We start from the raw sequence: 19,632 nt of genomic DNA, 5'->3' as shown, positions 1-19,632 counted from the left end.
ACTGGGAGGTGTGAACTTCGGTGCCGCAGATTATTTCTCCGACACTTCTAACTCCTGATTTGCAGGACCTGTCGTGTTCCACAGTGACTGGTGGATGACGTGGAGCACTGCTGGTGCCACCTGAAGGAGATCTAAGGTGGCCCTGGAATCAGGCCAGGTAGGCTTATGACAACTGCTATTTAATTTCCTATGTATCTATTAATATTCTTAGAAATAATCTTTCAAACTATACTTGAATTTCCTTTTTTTATGTACATAGACTGATATCCATGCCTGACATTTATTATATCCACTGACTGTGATTTTCAATCCAATATTTTTTTTTTTGCTATGATCAAACTGATGTGTGTAAATAGACACAATGATAGGTTTCTGAAAAAATATTTGACCAATGTTAGGGTAGGTTCACATGTGCGTATTTTGCTGCAGATTTTTTTTCTACTGATTTTTCTACCCATTAGGTTCAATGGGTAGTAAAATTTACAGAAGAAAATCTAACAAAATATGCACGTGAACATGCCCTAAGGGTGTATTTAAGAGCATTCTCACATACTGCCTTTTGTCTTGTCACATAAGTAATATATATTTTCATGCATCAATTCTGTAGCCCGAGAATACAGCGATTAGAATACAGATTTGCTGGATGTCCCAAAGACTTGCTTTACATTATAGGCAAATCCATATCCTTGCTGTAGTCTAGGGCAAGTCACAGGCTGAAAAGTTTCTGGAAGATATAAACAGCTATCCTGCTGCTGGAGCGTGAATGGAGTTGAGCTTTAAAGGGTTACTCCGCCCCTAGACATCTTATCCCATATTCAAAGGATAGGGGATAAGATGTCTGATTGCGGGGTCCTGCCGCTGGGAACCCCGCGATCTCTCCTGCAGCATCCCCTGTTATCTGCTGCACGGAGCGAACTTCCGCTCCGTGCCTGATGACGGGCTATGCAGGGGCCGGAGTATCGTAACATCACGGCCCTGCCCCCTTGTGATGTCCCGCCCCTCAATGCAAGTCTATGGGAGAGGGCATCACGGCCGCTCCGCCCCCTCCCATAGACTTGCATTGAGGGGGCGGGGTGTGATGTTGTGATACTCCGGCTCCTGTATTGCCCGTCATCAGGCACAGAGTGAAGTTCACTCCATGCAGCAGATGACAGGGGATGCTGCAGGAGAGATTGCAGGGGTCCCCAGTGGCAGATAGGGGGATAAGATGTCTAGGGGCAGAGTACCCCTTTAAGGATATATGGGCATGCCTTTAACAATAAATATGTGAAGCAGGAGTGAAGTCTACATTTTGTTGTGCCTTTCCTTCTCTCCAATGATCATTGTTAAACTTCCTCATTGGAAATCTGAGGGTTAATTCCAGAGTTCTATGAGCTCTCCCTAACTTACTGTACTTTTTTTTTTTTTACTACATTTTTGAGCATGTTCTGCTGCAAAAACTACCCTAGACAACAAACATTATAATAAAACACTTTTAATTGTTGCTTCTTTCATTATGCGGTTTTGATATGGTTAGATATGTAGATTCTAGCCATGATATGTTGTAACTTGTTAAAAAGTTCTCTGAAAGCATTCCTCTTTATACTAACTATGAGCTTATGCTTGATGATACTACTATATACTGTATGCTTATGGAGCATATATAAAAAGTATACTGGTAAACAAAAGATTAGAGTAAGGAAGCATGCCCCACAACCTGTGGGTTATTTTGCCATACTGGATCTATAAATCACAGCTTTCTTGATAGGTTGTCTGGTTGTCATTTGTGTTGGGTTTTTATATACAGAACTACTGTGTAGTCAGGCATAGACAAGATGTAAAAACCCTGCCGTAGTACCTTTTTGTATTACAAACTGCTCTTGTAGTTGGTGGACATATTACTGTATGGACATTAAGGAGTTTGCAGGACAATAAAAACAGTACAGTCATTCCCTCCACATTTAAGGAAATTAAATTGGTTGTCACAATGTACAAAGTTATTCCCTATTCACTGGACCCAACAGTCGGACCCTCCTCATGATTTCGAGAACGGGAACCTAGGACTCCCATTAGAATGGAGCACCCCATTCATTCCTTATGGGAGATGCCAGAGATAGTCAAACACTGTACTCTGATATCTTTGGTAGGTCCCATAGAGAATGACTGAAGATGTGCATGTATGTCCTGATGCTCCATTCTGACTGGAGACTCAGGTACCTAAAGGGAACCTGTCATTACTTTCATGTTGCCTGAACTATATAGCAAAGACCAAAAAAAGAAAAATAGCCAGCACAACTACCTAATCCACGGGTGCATGCTGCTGGGACAAAAACAAAGTATACAAAAATGGTTGCAGCAGCACTCTTTGCAGCAGCACTCTTGGTCAAAAAATGGGCACTTTGCGCACTTTTTGATCAAAGCGTGTCCCCCATCCACCACGCGGAGGTGGCCTCACTTCGGATGGGACCCTAACACGCTCATTCCACTTACCTCTGCAGGGCATTGGCCTCTGACTGGGTGACATGCAGGATCCACTATCAATAAAAAAAAAAAAAACTCCTGTGAACAGGGAGGGGTGCATAGCAAAGACAAAAAAATAAATAAAAAAATATAAAAAATTTAAAAAATGTAAGAAAAAGAGACCAAGAGTGCTGCTGCAACCTTCTTTTTTGTATACTTTGTATTTGCCACAGCAGCGTGCACCCATGTATTACTTAGTTGTTCTGGCTATTTTTCTTTTTTTGTGTGTTTTTGCTATGCAAGGTAGGGGGGGTGGCACCCTCTCTAGCCGTGCACCCCTCCCTGTTCACCGGAGGTTTTTGAATTGATAGTGGATCCTGCATGTCACCCAGTCAGAGGCCATATGCCCAGCAGAGGTGAGTGGATTAAGCGTGTTAGGGTCCCATCCGACAAGAGGACACCTCTGCGTGGTGGATGGGGGACATGTTTTGATCAAAAAGTGCGCTAAGAGCCTCCACTTTTTGACCAAGAGTGATGCTGCAACCTTCTTTTTTGGATGCCTGAACTATATGTCTGAGGTTTTCTCTGTCTGGCTATAGGTAGCGATCTATCAATTAAGGAATTAAGGCCGGTTGGGAAGTCAGAAGCCTCTTGGACTGCCCCAATGACTCTTGGTTCAAGCTACATGAAAGTAAGGGCAGGTTCTCTGTTACATTTCCAGGGCTCGGGGTGAAGCACCAGGCACACCAAATGTAGTGAATGTGCAGAGATGCCTACAAGCATCTCCACTTACCTCAGCAATGCATTGTTTCCCACATACACATTGTACCATCGTGACATTGACCACATTTCTAACACTAAACGGTTTGTCCCACAAAGACAATCCCTTCTAAATAGAAGAAGGCCCAGCAAGTTACCATGGGTCCTGCTTCTCTATCTTCAGACAAGCAGCTGCTAATAGGAAGCTTAACATTTCCATGGCAGAGGAATGGCCAACCATGTAATATATGCACAGGCTTTAAAGCTAATATGGTGTATTGGCAGGGTGTATAATGTTATGGTTTTAATTTCATCAAGAATATCAGAGACACACCATACAAAAGAGGAAAAAAGCTGTTATAAGATAAGAGGAGTGCTTTTAGCATTGTTATGTTCCTCATCTCTACGGCCAACATAATAAAAGCAATGATCATTTGTGTCTGGAACCAAGTTACGAGATTACAGAGAAATACGATATATGGCGATTTAGAGATAATGCTTAACTTGGCATGTATCCTGTAATCGGCTTCTACCATCACAGCCCAACACAGGAAGCCAAAAATCTGTCCAGGGTACAGCCCATGCCACCAAGCAGAATAAGCAAATGTGCTCAGTAATGGTTGCTTCGAGCAGTTTTGGAATATGAGTCTTCTAAGCCACTTGGCTGTGCTTTTATTCCAGTTTCTGGCAAACAATGAAATTCTGTTGGTTGTTTCTAAGGTATAGATGTTGCTGTCAGTAAAATCTGCATAGAAGCATGATCCTACATAAAAGCCTGCACTGTAAAATAGGGCTTCATCCAGCAGCCAGTGAGAGTAGTAGGTCAGCTTAAACACCAATGCTGTGCTCCACATTACATATACGCATTCCCACTGTCTACAGCCTGTAAGGTTGTACTGAAAGGCTATGTAGTCAGTTATTATACTTTGTAGTATATGAAAGAAGAAGAAGAATATGAAGGTTTTAACTATAGTCCATATGTGCCCAGGGTAATCACACACTTTACAGTTATTGATCTGCTGCTGGAATTCCACAATTGAGCACAATGGACCGCCCAGAAGTGCTGGGAAAAACAGCAAGTAGGAGAGGACAACTAGTATGGAGCATGGCGGAGGACGATGACGCTCTTTCTCCTTCGACTCCATGACATCCTTTACGCTTACAATGACTTTTTTTTCATGGATATCCATCGCAAGAGATGTGATTTTTTGAGTCAGCAGCATAAGAGAGGAAATCATGATGGACACCCTATAAAAAGCATACCATGAAAAGTGCTGTGGAATACATTATTTTAGGGCTATATAAGCAGGAAACACACTAGTCAATTGGAAGTTACAGGGATAATCTGTGGTTGAACCTAACCACAAGTGCTAAATTTCCCTGCAGCAGCGCTACTACTGGGGAAATGCAACATTGCACAGATTTTATTGTAATCAATGAGCTGCTCTCCTTCTCGGTTAATAAATATATTAACATCTGTTTGGAAATGAGAAAATTCTCTTAAATAGGCACTGTCACTTCAAAAAATATGTTGTAGATACATATCAAAAATTTTGATGAGTCAGGGTCTCAGTGCTGAGCTCCAACCAATCTCTAAATATTGTGTGCTAAGTTTGTCCTTTCCCAGCTCTGTCCATGCAATTGTGACAAAGTCCATGGGAGTTTTATGCAAAGTCCATGGGACTATCTCCTGTCACATGCACAGAGGCCACATGCTTCTCCCTCCTCTCCCCCCCTCATTCTAGTGATCAGTGATGGTCACCCAGACCCCCCAACAAACAACATTTTTGCCAGGGACATTTCAAATGTTTTTATCAGTCGGGGATGAGAACGGTCAGGTCCGGGTCTGAGCTCATATGGCTCACAACACGGGGAAGCTAACTCAGGACGGCATACATAATTTTGGTAGCCTGGGAATTCTTATGTGGACTTGGCAGCAGTGCTCAGTTTAGACTCCTCCTTTGTCTTTTTCCTGATCTCCTGCATTGCCACATCCGCACCTTCGGGTACACGGACAAGGGTCCTTGAGCTGTATACTGCACATATGTAACGTCTACATGCCCTTCATAGAGTTGTGCCTATAACTTTTCACAACTCATCAAGATTAATACAGCACCATAGGTGTGGGGAGGGGTCCTAACCTCATTTAGAATTTACTACACGAGGGAGCGCCACTGCATTTTTTTGTCTATTTTCTCCTTCTCTTAGGTTATAAAGTATGTGCATGCCTGTATATGGCTTTTGACCGTGGATCTGTACATTCCTTTAATTAGTTGATTGACCCCTCAAGAGAGTTTAACCTGCTAACAAGTCTGCTTTAAAGCGTTACCACCATTAGTACGATTAGTAACATTTAAAGAAATGTGTTTAGTAAAGTTTTTATATATAAAATAACTTTTGATCTATGTATTACTATGCTCAGTCTTTCTGCACTTCTCTGGGAGGCTGGGGGTGTTTCTCCAGGAGCATGATGAGCTCCTTTCCTCCCTCTCCCTTTCCCTTGTCATGAAGTCTGCACAAACATTGTTACATTTGCAAAGCTTTGTACCTAACGTGCATGCTATATATAACTCTAATGCAGCCATGTGGAACCTATATGGTGCAGGTACACAAAAAATACTTCTGTTTTATGCCAGAAAATATAAATTTTTACATCTGCACAGCTTTGTGCTCCAAGAACATGCATTATATAGCCATAAAGCAGTCATGTAGACCCTATGTGGTGCAAATATACAAAAAATAAGTTCATAAAATGACCAAAGAGAAACAATTTTGCATATAAATAATTATTGAACACCTCGTATTGCTTGTCAGTGTGCATGTAAATGCTTCTCTTCTGAAAAGGCAGCAAGCGGTCTCACACTGGTGATAGCTGGCTAATACACTGCACTGAGGTACAGCAGGGAGAGAACCACACACCCCTCTCCTCAGCAAAATGGTCCAAAATACCTAGTTGCTGGATCTAAAGGACTTGGTTACCAGGGTTCATTTGCAAAATTAAAGAGACAGATACCCCCTAGTGGCCATGTTTTTAAGCCATTTTTTTCACATCTTTAGCAATCAAATTTTTATTGAAGTATACAGTAGAATCTTCCAATAGGGGACACTCACAGGGAATAAAAAAAAGTGTCAGCTATTGAGAGATTCCTAAATGACGAATGACGGAATACTGTCCTGTACTCACTCCAGAGTGTAATTATCTATAAAACACAAGAACCCCCCCCCCTTATCATTTCATCCCCCCTCTTATACCCTGTGCCATCTTATTCCCCCGTGCATTGTGCCAAATTATCCCCCCTTTCCCCCTGTGCCACATAATTTCCCCTTTATCCCCCATGCCATTTAATTCCCCCTTCATTACCCTCTGTGTAAATTCATCACCCCCCCCCCCCCCCCCTTTATGAAGTGGCACAGGGGGATAAAGGGGGAATAAAATGGCACAGGGGGGGAGATCAAGAGTAAATGATGTGGCACAGGGGGTAATAAAGGGGGGATGATTTGCCAAAGGTGATTAGGTACGGGGGGGGGGGGGGGGGGGATTAGGGAAGGATGGGGTGAATAATGTGGCCGGTGGATGTACAGAAGCAGGAGACCACTGTTTAAACATTTTGTCTTCTGCTTCCTGGGACCCTTACTGAGGTATTGGCTGTACCCCCTGATGGCGGCCCTGTTTACAAGGTAGGGCCGGCACATAAGCCTGTTTGTCCCCTATTGGGAGTGTTTTGTCCCCTAATGGGAGTGTTTTGTCCCCTATTATCTCCTATTGGGAGTGTTTTGTCCCCTAATGGGAGTGTTTTGTCCCATATTGTCCCCTATTGGGAGTGTTTTGTCCCCTAATGGGAGCATTTTATCCCCTGTTGGGTGAGTCTGCATCCGCTATTGGAAATTTCCCCTATTCGGAGGGTGCAAATACATTAAGTCTTATGGGACTCTGCCGGGGAATTAAAAACTGCCCGCTTTTGGGAGGTGTCCCCTATTGGTAGGTGCTAAACCCAAGTTACGGTTTAACATGGAATGGGGTATGCTAAGGATATGTAATCATGTTATGTCTGGGGAATAACCATTTGAATACAGTTAGGCCTACTTTTAGAAATCTTACAATGTTTCAGCCTTGTTTCATCATGCTTAATACTAGGAGCCTTAACCTTTTGTTGCATTTTTCTAATGTGTGCACACTGAACCTTTTTTAGTCTGTTTACTATACTTACTTTATAGTCATTATTTCCTTTACGTGGTACTGTCTGTACATTACCCATAGATGACAAACGGTTTGCCATGTCATCTGCAGCAAAAAGGCCCATCTGTGAATGGAGTGGGAGCGAACTGTGTGAAACAATACTGTAGCACCCAAGGCTGGAAGGAATAACAATATGGCATAATGGCCCATAGATGTACTAGCTAAAATGACTCCACCAACTAGTAAATATAAGTATCTGGAATAAAAAATAACATAGTTTGTGTTACAAAAGTGAAGTCAAGAGTAACATGTTTATACCTCATGGTTTTACTGTATCTGGACATGTGTTTGAATATGACTTAGTTGCAGAATTGCTGTGGATTTGCATTGTTCTACAGCAGCACTTTAATAGCTTATTTATTGCAGATTTGGCTTACCCTTTGAAGTCAAAGGGAAAGATCTACAATAGATTCACAGTTTCCGTAACATAAATAGACATGCTGTGGATTTAAAATCTTTATCACAGGTCGATTTCATGTGTACGTTTTATGCAGAATAAAAGAGATTTGTTAAAATGGTGCTGTAATATGTTGCAGTGCAAAAATTTGCTGTGTAACCGCACTGCATGAATAAATTAGGATATGTTTATACTGCAGAATTTCCGCAATTAAATTTAGTTTAGAAAAGTTTGCTGAAAAGAATGGCGGATTCTACCATAAGTGCAGCAGAATTTCGAATTGTGCAGAAATTTAAGCCCCACTGACTTCAATAGGATTCATCCTCGGAACGCCACAAATTATAACACTGGTCTTATGTTTTTGCGGAATGCCTACAGCTGAAATTTTGCTGTCTGAATGGGAATGTGGAATCCCATTGAAATCAATGGGCAGTAAATTTTGGCAGAATTTCCTCCAATTTTTCCACAGAATTCTGCATGAAAATCCCGCCGTGTGAACATACCCTTAGGGGAGATTCTAATACAGTGTTTAAAAACAGAAGTAAATTAAAAAGGAATAGGAAATGTAAAGAAATGACTTTTACTTTTTTACTTTTCCTGCTTGATCCACTTGCACTACATGTATAAGTGGGATATGATGGTTTAGCAGGATGCAACATTATGCCGATCCTGCAGCATTCTCTGCATTGTACAAAAAACACCCCTTAGGATCTCGTTTTTTTTTTTTTCAGGGCATAAAAACAAATCCTAAAGTAAACTTGTCAAGAACACATATACAAATTGTTTTAACCATGATGAAATACCCCATCCAAAGCCATTGTATCTGTTGTTTTAACATGAACGCCATACGTAATGTAAACAGACCCTTAGCAAGCTGTGCATCTATTAGGGCATTACCTCTTCAGGACTGGTTAGCGGTAATGCTCTATATTGATTTGCTAATAAGAGGCGCAGGTCTGGCACTACCTGCTTTGTCTCCGTTTATACTTGGTGCAGGAAGGAATGAAAATCTACACGTCAGAAACACACACAACTCTCTACTTTCATGATGGTGCTCTGTATCTGTACAGCTTATCCGAAACAGCTGTCCCGAGAACACCCCTGCCCCTTTATTCCTACTCCCCGGTGCTCGCTTTAATCCCCTGTGTAAAAGTAGTACTCTCTGCTGCTCATTTTTGTATTTACGCATTGGAATAAAGCAATAAGAAATCTTCACATTTCAATAGCGTTCTAATTTTTTATTCAGTTGGACTGCATCAATAAAAAATAAGAACGGCATCGAAATATGAAGATTTCTTATTGCTTTATTCCAATGCGTGAATACTAAAACGAGCAGCAGGGAGTACTACTTTTACACAGGGGATTAAAGCGAGCTACGGGGAGAAGGGGTAGAGGGGCAGGAGTGTTCTCGGGACAGCTGTTTCGCGCTTACGCACTTCTTCAAGCCGATAGGCTTGAGGAAGTGCATAAGCACGAAACAGCTGTCCTCAGAACATCCCTGCCCCTCTATTCCTACTCCCCGTTGCTCGTTTTTGTATGCACACATTGGATTATATTTATTTCCATTGCTTATATAGCACCAACATTTTCTGCAGGGTTGTACAGTAGAATTCAGAATCTAATTTCCCTTCTCAGATAGAAATTCCATGAAGATGTTGGAATTGACCTCAATGCTGCGCTGCTAACCACTGAGCCATTGGGCTGCCCATTGTGCAAACAGTAAAAAGTTGCAGTGCCAAGTATATTAGTAGGTTGCATACAATTTATTCACATAAAACTGAACAGTCTCAGTAGAAAAAATACCTGGGAGGAGAAAGTTTTGGCTTCTCTAATGGCCTCGTAATTACAGATAATGAACATTTTAGTAATCTACCAATAATAAGGGCGGCATTAGCACATCAAAGCATACCTGAGGATAGAAGGCAAAAGACCATAGGAGCAGAGATAACAGTACAGCACAAGGAAAGGCAGCCAGCTGGTACAGAGCAATTGGGTGAAATGTAATCTGAATAGAATCCATTAAAAGGCCTGTATTATGACAAGTTGAGTCGTCTTCATCCCCAGTGTGAAGTAGCTGTCACTCCTCATCCTTATATAAGGGCTAAAGACATGAGGAGCACTAGTGAATACAAACAAAACACGCAGGGACTGTGCCCGATAGCCAAGGTGACCAAGTTATCCTGAAGAGGATTTATTTGCCTACGCCAATGCACAGTGACAAGTATTTGTTTTCCTAAGAGCTGTGTCCAGCACTTTGCTTTGTCTTTGAGAACAAAGCGGATGCAGGAGAAATCTGTGAAATGTTAAGCGTGCTAGGTTTACCAAAAATCCCCCATACTGAAGATCAAGTGGGCAGATAATGGCAAAGGGGAAATTAGATATACCTTAATCTCTTTATCAGATGGATGCAGTCTGCTGAAAGACTAATGGAAACGTGGTCAATCTCCATAATGATGGAGAAAAAGAGAGTTCTGTTGTGAGGACAAAGGGCAATGGAACTGGAAGGCTTTTCTAAATTTGCACACAAATATTGGAATCCACTTTATATGCTTTCGAGTCTAAGCAATACTAGAATGTAATAGATCTGTAAGAACAGAAGGGTTGTAATGTCATATACAACATATAGGCCCGGATTTACCAAGAGTGTTGTGTAGGTTTCTTTGTGGATTTTAATTTCCTACAATTTTTTTCCATGGTATTTACTAAGATTTCCCTACATTTTGCACTTTTCCCTACATTTTGCTTTTTCTACACATGATCTTATCTGTCTGGTTTTCCTCAGCTCAAATCCACCACATTTTCTGTGGAAACCTTAGTAAATATGTTGGGTTTTCGTAAAAATATCGTGGACAAGCCCCTTTTCCCGATGGCCACGTCCCTTTTTTCGGGTTTTCTCAGTAAAATGGAGAGTTAGTCGTTTTTTTTTTTTCAATTGTGGCGCAATGCGTCAGAATCTGGTGCACAACCTGACAAAACGTGTGTTACGCCGAGCGCTCCGGGTCCCTGCTCCTCCCCGGAGCGCTCGCGGCGTTCTCCTCTCTGCAGCGCCCCGGTCAGACCCGCTGACTGGGAGCGCTGCACTAACACTGCCGACGGGGATGCGATTCACATAGCGGGATGCGCCTGCTCGCGGATCGCATCCCAGTCCACTTACCTGTTCCGGTCCCCGGCTGTCACGTCCTGGTGCGCGCGGCTCCGCTCCCTAGGGTGCGCGCGTACTAATTCTCTAAGATTTAAAGGGCCAGTGCACCACTAATTTTTTTTATATCAACTGGCTCCAGATTTGTAAATTACTTCTATTAAAAAATCTTAATCCTTTCAATAATTATCAGCTGCTGAAGTTGAGTTGTTGTTTTCTGTGTGGCAACAGTACTCTCTGCTGACATCTCTGCTTTTTTCGGGAACTGCACAGAGTAGAAGAGGTTTGCTATGGGGATTTGATCTAAACTGGGCGGATCCCGAGACATGTGTCATCAGAGAGCACTTAGACAGAAAAGAACAACTCAACTTCAGAAGCTCATAAGTACTGAAAGGATTAAGATTTTTTAATAGAAGTATTTTACAAAATTTGTTTAACGTTCTGGAGCCAGTTGATATATAAAAAAATGTTTTTTCCTGGATAACCCCTTTAAAGCATTACTGTTGTTACTGTCAATCAGACAAGTCAAAAGTTACTGATTGCACTGGGTCCTCTTTCAGCACGTAACCTGTAATACACCATATCCCAACGTCCCAGGATTCCTTTGGGCAGAGGGCCCTACTGTTCCTGTACCCTTTATTGTCCAAATCTTTAGTCACAGATAGCGGTGTGTTGGACCGCCACAGTAGATTGCAGAGAGGAAACATTAGCGCATGACATCATGGTCATCCTCCAGCATTTACACTCATTGGCCCTCATTTACTTAGAAAATCGGGTTGTAAGTCTATGTTGCTTTCTTACCCGATTGCTTTTTTTCCCCTGGTATTTATTATTATGTCGCATCTTGTTTGTCGCACGTGCGTCTTTTTGGCTTGGTTTCCAACTCCTCTGAGTTGTCGGGAAAAAATCCACAACAATTGAACAATTTCGGGTTGGAAAGCTTTATAAATACATGGGAAAGCTCAGAAATGTCGGGTTACGCCCCTTTTTCGGATTTGGGAGAATCCATATCGGGGTCTGTCGGGAAAAAATTTTGCATCGTGTCGCAGACAAAGATGCGACAAAAAAACCCGACAAAACAAGTCGGGTTTAGAATAGTAAATGAGGGCCATTGTGTGAAAATCCTGCATCGATTTCAAGGTGAAAAGCACTTTTCACCTCAGTTATGGGGCTTCTAAAGCCCTTTTTGGCAAGCAGGTTACAAAGATAATGGTGTCCACTGTTGTCTGCAGGGAGTCGGCAAGTCTAAATCTAATGAATGCAAGGACCAGGCTGAGTGATCTTGTTTTTTGCAAAGGGGTGAGGCAGGGGTAAGATGTCAAGACTTTCCCTCTACCCACATGTTCTATGGAGTTAACGAGTACCCTCTGAATATAATACTTCCACACTTTGTACCCCCTAAATATAATACTGTCACACCTGTACCACCTGAATATAACACTACAACACACTGTACTCCTAAATATAATATTGCTATCCACTGAGCCCTCCATATATGATACTGATACAAACTGTACCTCTGAAAAATACTGCCAAGTGTTGTCCCTGAATAGAATACTGCCACACACTGTACTTCTGAATATAATACCGTCACACACTGTACCCCCTGAATATAATACTGCTACACACTGTACTTCTGAATATAATACTGTCACACACTGTACCCCCTGAATATAATACTGCCACACACTGTACTTCTGAATATAATACTGTCACACACTGTACCCCCTGAATATAATACTGCCACACACTGTACTTCTGAATATAATACCGTCACACACTGTACCCCCTGAATATAATACTGCTACACACCTTACCCCTGAATATCATACTGCCACACACTGTGCCCCTAAATATTATACTGCCGCACACTGTGCCTCCAAATATAACATTGCCATATGCTTAGGCCACTTTGCCAGGCCTAGCTACAGCAGAATGACACAGGAACCACTCTCACACTCTTCTTACTGCCTTGTATCAGACAATCAGATTCCAGCTTTCATTTTTAAAAATGCCTCAGAAGAATAAAAGCTGGAAGTTGATTGGTTGCTTGAAGAATGAAAGCTGGAATCTGATTGGTTGTTAAGAGCTCCACTCTTCCTCTGCACAAGGTTTGATAAATCTTTCCCTAAACATTATATCTGCCTGTGTTTGCATCTTCATTTAAAGGGGAACACTAGGCCCATGATCATACACACCAGTTTGCGCGCCAGTGCAGTGTCAGAATTCTCAACAGGGTACATGTATCAAAGCGTCTTCTTTACCCATAGCAACCAATCACAGCTCAGCTTCCATTTTACCAGAGCAATTTGAAAGCTGAGCTGTGGTTTCTCTGGACAGAGATTCAAACGCCTTTATTGATGCCATTTTTGTATATTCAGTAGGGCAAATTTGTGTTCTGCATGTACACCGCATTTTCCAAAAGGGACATAAGTCACATGTACTAATTCCACCGTATCTGAAATATGCATTGGGGGAAAAAAAAATCTTGTTCCAAATGTTACAACTTTTAGAGGCTAACCAATGTGCACAATAGTACTAAAGCCTATGTGTGAGTATTAGTGTTGCTCGCGAATATTCGCAATTCGAATATTATTCGCGAATATCGCATATTCGCGAATTCGCGAATTTCGCGAATATAGCGCTATATATTCGTAATTACGAATATTCGTTTTTTTTTTTTGTTTTTTTTCTTCACAGTACACATCACAGTGATCACCCCTCTCTACTTCCAGCTTGTGTGGTGTAAAGAAGGCTCTAATACTACTGTGTGAGACTGGCGTGCGACAATTCGCATATGCGAAAATTAGCATATGCACAGTTTCGCATATGCGAATTTTAGCTTATGCTAATTTTGTATATGCTAATTTTCACATCTGTAAATTTACGCATACGCGAATATTCGCATATGCGAAAATAAAACGAGGATATAACGGATATGCGAATATTCGCGAATATATGCCGAATATTCGTCCATATATTCGCGAATATTCACGAATTCGAATATGGCCTATGCCGCTCAACACTAGTGAGTATAGAGATGATGTAGTGTGAGCCTTCCCCCACTAGGTGGTGCTATTATACCACTTTATTACATTGTACATTCTAATATGTATTTGATAGATTTGGAGTATATAATATAAATTATAAGTATTTAATACTTGGATCGATCTTTGTCCTCTTATTATATGTGTCAGTACTGTTATTTGTATGTTTGTATATAGTTTTACTAATTCACTTATTGTAACCAGTAAACAAAAGTGCTGTAACCAATGAACAAAAATGCTGCAATTTTGTTGGACGTAATTTCCAAGCTGAATATGCCAGAAACTTCAGATTTTGCTGAAACATAGACACAGCAGTATATCAGCGGTGGAGATATTTGCTGCGGAAATTCCGATTGCGCACGGAAATGCATTGCTGTCTATGGAGACGATGCATTTCCTAACAGTCCTAGCGTCAGCATGTTCTGCTGGTGCTCGTTTTCCAGGCAGACATTCCACAAAAGATCTGCCATGTACACATAGCCTATTGGTCAACCTGTTCATAAGGGTAACTATACACAGTGCGCACAGGATGTGGTTTCACTGTGGTACAGGGGGCCACAGGATTGTTTACAGAAAACTGTGTGCAGATCAGCCTTGCTGTATATAGGCACCCTTAAAGTACGTTTAGACGAGCGGATCCACAGCGTATTTTATGCTGTGGATCCGCCGCCGAAGGAGCATTACAGGGTGCCTTTAGATGTGCCTGCTCGGAGCGGCAATACCCCGCTACGAGCAGACACACTGTGTTGTGATAGTCGCCGCTTGCATGCGCAGTATACTTGAACATTGCGGTTGCTCTCTGCCTAGGTCAGGGAGCAGGGGGAGCGGCCACAATGTGTCTGCTCATAGTGTAGTGCTGGTCCGAGCAGGCACATCTAAAGGCACCCTGTAGCGGGCCTTCGGCGGCCGATTAGGGTTGCCACCTTTCCCTCAGAAAAATACCGGTCATGGGTGTGGCTATGTGGGGGTGGAGCTACAAAAGGGGAGGGGCCAGATTGCACAGGGGCTGAGGGATCTGGGGTTTAAGAAATGGCACGGGGGATGGGAGGGGGGTTTAAGAAATGGCATGGGGGATGGGAGGGGGGTTTAAGAAATGGCACAGAGGATTGGAGGGATACAATATATATGTGGGGGGAATTTTCCTATATCGCACAAAAAAAATTACATTTAGAAAATACCAACCAAAACCCTATTTATGCCAGCGGCGGCGGTAGTGGTGGTGCGCGACAGCAACGCTGGCTCCCTGTGATGACGAGTGACGTCCCCCTGCGCAACGTCAGATAAACAGGCTAATCAGACAGTATCACACATGACAGATTTAGATGCACAGGCTCAGCAGACAGTATCACACATAACAGGATTAGATACACAGGCTCAGCAGACAGTATCACACATGACAGATTTAGATGCACAGGCTCAGCAGATAGTATCCCACATGACAGATTTGGATATACAGGCTCAGCTCACAGTATCACACATGACAGGATTAGATACACAGGCTCAGCAGACAGTATCGCACATGACAGGATTAGATACAGAGCGCAGCAGATAGTTTCACTCATTAAAACATTAAATCAGTGTTTCCCAACCAGGGTGCCTCCAGCTATTGCAAAACTACAACTCCCAGCATGCCCGGACAGCCAAAGGCTGTCTGGGCATGCTGGGAGTAATAGTTTTGCAACAGCTGGAGGCACCCTGGTTGGGAAACACTGCATTAAATACACAATTTTGCAGAGAGGTCTCACCAGTCTTTTGTCTTCACTTTCTCCTTTCCCCGGGCGGCTCCAGGTTAAGGAATGTCCGGGGTTGAGGAGTAATGGAGTGGGCAATTATTTATCCCATGGGGCCACATGAGAAACTAAAAATATTGTGGAGGGCCGGGTAGTTGTCCCCCAGATCAGGCAGCATAGTTGTCCCCCAGATTAGGAGCATAGTTGTCCCCCAGATTAGGAGCCTAGTTGTCCCCCAGATTAGGCAGCATAGTTGTCCCCCAGATTAGGCAGCATAGTTGTCCCCCAGATTAGGAGCATAGTTGTCCCCCAGATTAGGCAGCATAGTTGTCCCCCAGATTAAGCAGCATAGTTGTCCCCCAGATTAGGAGCATAGTTGTCCCCCAGATTAGGCAGCATAGTTGTCCCCCAGATTAGGAGCATAGTTGTCCCCCAGATTAGGCAGCATAGTTGTCCCCCAGATTAGGAGCATAGTTGTCCCCCAGATTAGGCAGCATAGTTGTCCCCCAGATTAGGCAGCATAGTTGTCCCCCAGATTAGGCAGCATAGTTGTCCCCCAGATTAGGCAGCATAGTTGTCCCCCAGATTAGGCAGCATAGTTGTCCCCCAGATTAGGCAGCATAGTTGTCCCCCAGATTAGGCAGCATAGTTGTCCCCCAGATTAGGCAGCATAGTTGTCCCCCAGATTAGGCAGCATAGTTGTCCCCCAGATTAGGCAGCATAGTTGTCCCCCAGATTAGGAGCATAGTTGTCCCCCAAATTAGGAGCATAGTTGTCCCCCAGATTAGGCAGCATAGTTGTCCCCCAGATTAGGCAGCATAGTTGTCCCCCAGATCAGGCAGCATAGTTGTCCCCCAGATTAGGCAGAATAGTTGTCCCCCAGATTAGGCAGCATAGTTGTCCCCCAGATTAGGCAGAATAGTTGTCCCCCAGATTAGGAGCATAGTTGTCCCCCAGATTAGGCAGCATAGTTGTCCCCCAGATTAGGCAGCATAGTTGTCCCCCAGATCAGGCAGCATAGTTGTCCCCCAGATTAGGCAGAATAGTTGTCCCCCAGATTAGGCAGAATAGTTGTCCCCCAGATTAGGCAGCATAGATGTCACCCAGATTAGGCAGTTTACCCCCCCCCCCCCCCCCCCTCCCCCCTACACACACACACACATATATATATACACAGACACATAGAGACACATACACAGACACATATATACACAGACACATACACATATATACACAGACACTCACCCGCCCTGCGCTGCAGATGGAGACAGAATACACGGCCTCTCCCCTCCCTGCTCTGCCTATGGAGGGTTGTAAGACTGCACGGGGCAGAGGGAAGGAGGGGGAGGGGGAGAGAGGAGACAGGAGGTCACGCCCCCTCCCCAGCACTGTGCAATCTCTTCCTGTCATCGCACGGAGCTCTCCCTGTCACAGGCTGCTGGTGTTAGACCTGGGCATTGTACGGTCGGTCATGAAAGCAGTGTTCTTCTGGGGATGCTGCTCCGTCCGCCCCTGTCAGTGAATGAAAAATACCGGCCATTGCATGGCCGGTATTTTTCATCCAAACTTACCGGCACAGCCCGGAATGTAGATGAAAATACCGGCTGTGCCGGTAAAATACCGGCAGGGTGGCAACCCTACGGCCGATCCGCAGCGTAAAATACGCTGTGGATCCGCTTGTCTGAACGTACCATTAGGCTATGTTTCCAATAGTGTGCTGGGTTGTTTCCTGTAGGCTAAAAACTAAAATTTTTTGCTTTTTGGCCATTATTTTTTTCAGTGGTTTACAGCTATAAAAAAGCTTAAAATACAACGTGGGAACATAGTCTGTGGTTGGATACATACATATGCATAAATGTGCATTAACATTAACTTCTATTTGACTTTTCTGAGACTTTTTTTTTTACAGTTTTTACTTATTTTTAGCAGTTTTTTCATTTGTTTTATTTATTTATTTTTGCTATATCAAATGATCAATTGCAATTAGCAAAGCTGCCATAACCAGCTCAAGAGAAGAACCAGCCTACCATGTTATTTTATAACAGCACATGTTATTTTATAACAGCAATATTTACTAACACAGGCTTGTCTGAGGATCACAAGGAACTATACTCATCTACCCTGATCCCCCACAGCTGCCACACTGACACTCCCAGATATTGATACTCTTGGCTACTTCCTGGTAATGCCCCATCCCTGCAGTAACTGACCCCCCTCTGTGAATACAGATTGGCAGAGCAGGCAGGTCCTGTGGTGACATGTTAATATAAAGTAGATGAAAAGACAGGACAAGGAGCAATAGCAACAAGGCTCTGGGGGATCAGGGCAGGTGAGTATAGATTTTTTTTTACCCACTGAACAGCCCCACACTACTTGTGAACTGACAGATGGTTTTCATATTGACTTCAATGCAATTCATTGGTAAAAATAGCTGTTTCTATTATGTGAAATGGATGTTTTACATCTGATAATGAGTCCCAAAAACACAGCCCAAGGATAAGGCCACATCTCTGTGTCATATTGGCTGTCAGCCATCATTAACATTTACATAGAATTTTCAAAGGATGGACCAAAAGGCCAAAATTGCCTAAATCGTGTATGTGTATAAGGCTAGATTCACATCAGCATTTGTGATCCATTTAGGCACGGTCAGTTTATGTAGTTGAATGGATCATATATTGAATGGATGATAAACTAATTTAAACTGATTTTTACAAAAACTAAAAATTGCATGTTCAGTAAAAAAAAACATTGCTTCAGTTTTTTGTCTGATCAGTTTACATCAGTTTTTGTCTGTTGTAATTCTTGTCAGTATGCTTAATTTGAAAACCGGACATAACCGAAAGGTCAAAAAACAGATGGAAACAGAACCCGTTCTGGTCACACCAGGCACTATAGATTGTAATGTTAAGTTTTATTGTTAGTTAGATTGCATTCACATTACATTTAGGTCATATGGCATACTGTCTCCTGCCGTATCCCTGCCAGACCCGTGCCATACCCCATTCATTTCAATGAGGTGACCGGAGTCAGCCATTGACTTCGGTCGGCTCAATTTCCCACTGTATCCAGTTTTTGAACCGGACTGAAAACCATGGTCTGCTGCGCCTTTCAGTCCAGTTACAAAACTGGATACTCTTGGGAAAATAAGCCAATCATAGTCACTAGCTGACTCCGGCCACCTCATCAAAATGAATGGGGTATGGCACAGGTCCTGCAGGGACATAGCAAGAGGCAGTTTTAAAATTCTCTTGCCATGTGCCCAAAACATGTTCTGAACGCAGCCTTAGACTTCCGCTTGTGGTCCATTTTTTGGGCCAGACCAGAAAATTGTGTATTCCACAGTTTTTGATCAGGCATAAATAATAAATATAGTCTAAAAAGCACAGAAGCAGCTGCTCCAAGTGTGAGATTGCGGGGGTCTGACCGCTAGGCCTACCTGCAATCCCCAAAACAGCAGCTGACTCCTTTGTTTTTAATGTAATGGTGGGTCGGCTTGTGCACTGGCGCTCATTGTGTATGAAGACACCAAACATACTGGAGTATGGCGCTGCACGGGAGGCTGTTCGGCTCTGTTCACACTAATGTTTTTATTCCATTCGATCATTTTTTATTCCACTGACGATAATACACACAGGACTTAGGCTAAGTTCACACTGCCGCTGTGCTCTGACACGATCTGGGTCTTTTCTGCTCTTTTTTTTTTTTTTTTTGCACTAAATGTAGCACAACTGACACGGCTGGGTCCCAATGGATCTCACTGACTTAAAGGGGTACTCCGGTGAAAACCTTTTTTCTTTTAAATCAACTGGTGGCAGAAAGTTAAACATATTTGTAAATTACTTCTATTAACCCCTTCACGACGAGCGACGTACATGTATGGC

General features: G+C 42.9%; 1 protein-coding gene across 1 annotated transcript in view; it reads right to left on the bottom strand.

Moving 5' to 3' along the window:
• Positions 1 to 3,256: 3,256 nt before the first annotated feature.
• The window catches only part of MBOAT4 (membrane bound O-acyltransferase domain containing 4), a 26,838-nt gene continuing 10,462 nt past the window's right edge, over positions 3,257 to 19,632 (bottom strand). The window contains exons 2-3 of the mRNA XM_056568873.1: positions 7,407 to 7,631; positions 3,257 to 4,446 (exon numbers count right to left, since the gene is read on the bottom strand). Coding sequence (XP_056424848.1) covers positions 3,495 to 4,446; positions 7,407 to 7,585 — 1,131 coding nt within the window. The 5' untranslated portion in view covers positions 7,586 to 7,631 and the 3' untranslated portion in view covers positions 3,257 to 3,494. The remainder of the gene's footprint in view (positions 4,447 to 7,406; positions 7,632 to 19,632) is intronic.

Source organism: Hyla sarda, chromosome 1 (assembly GCF_029499605.1).
Source record: "Hyla sarda isolate aHylSar1 chromosome 1, aHylSar1.hap1, whole genome shotgun sequence".
NCBI classification, from domain to species: domain Eukaryota; kingdom Metazoa; phylum Chordata; class Amphibia; order Anura; family Hylidae; genus Hyla; species Hyla sarda.
This window is presented reverse-complemented; position numbering and strand designations above follow the sequence as displayed.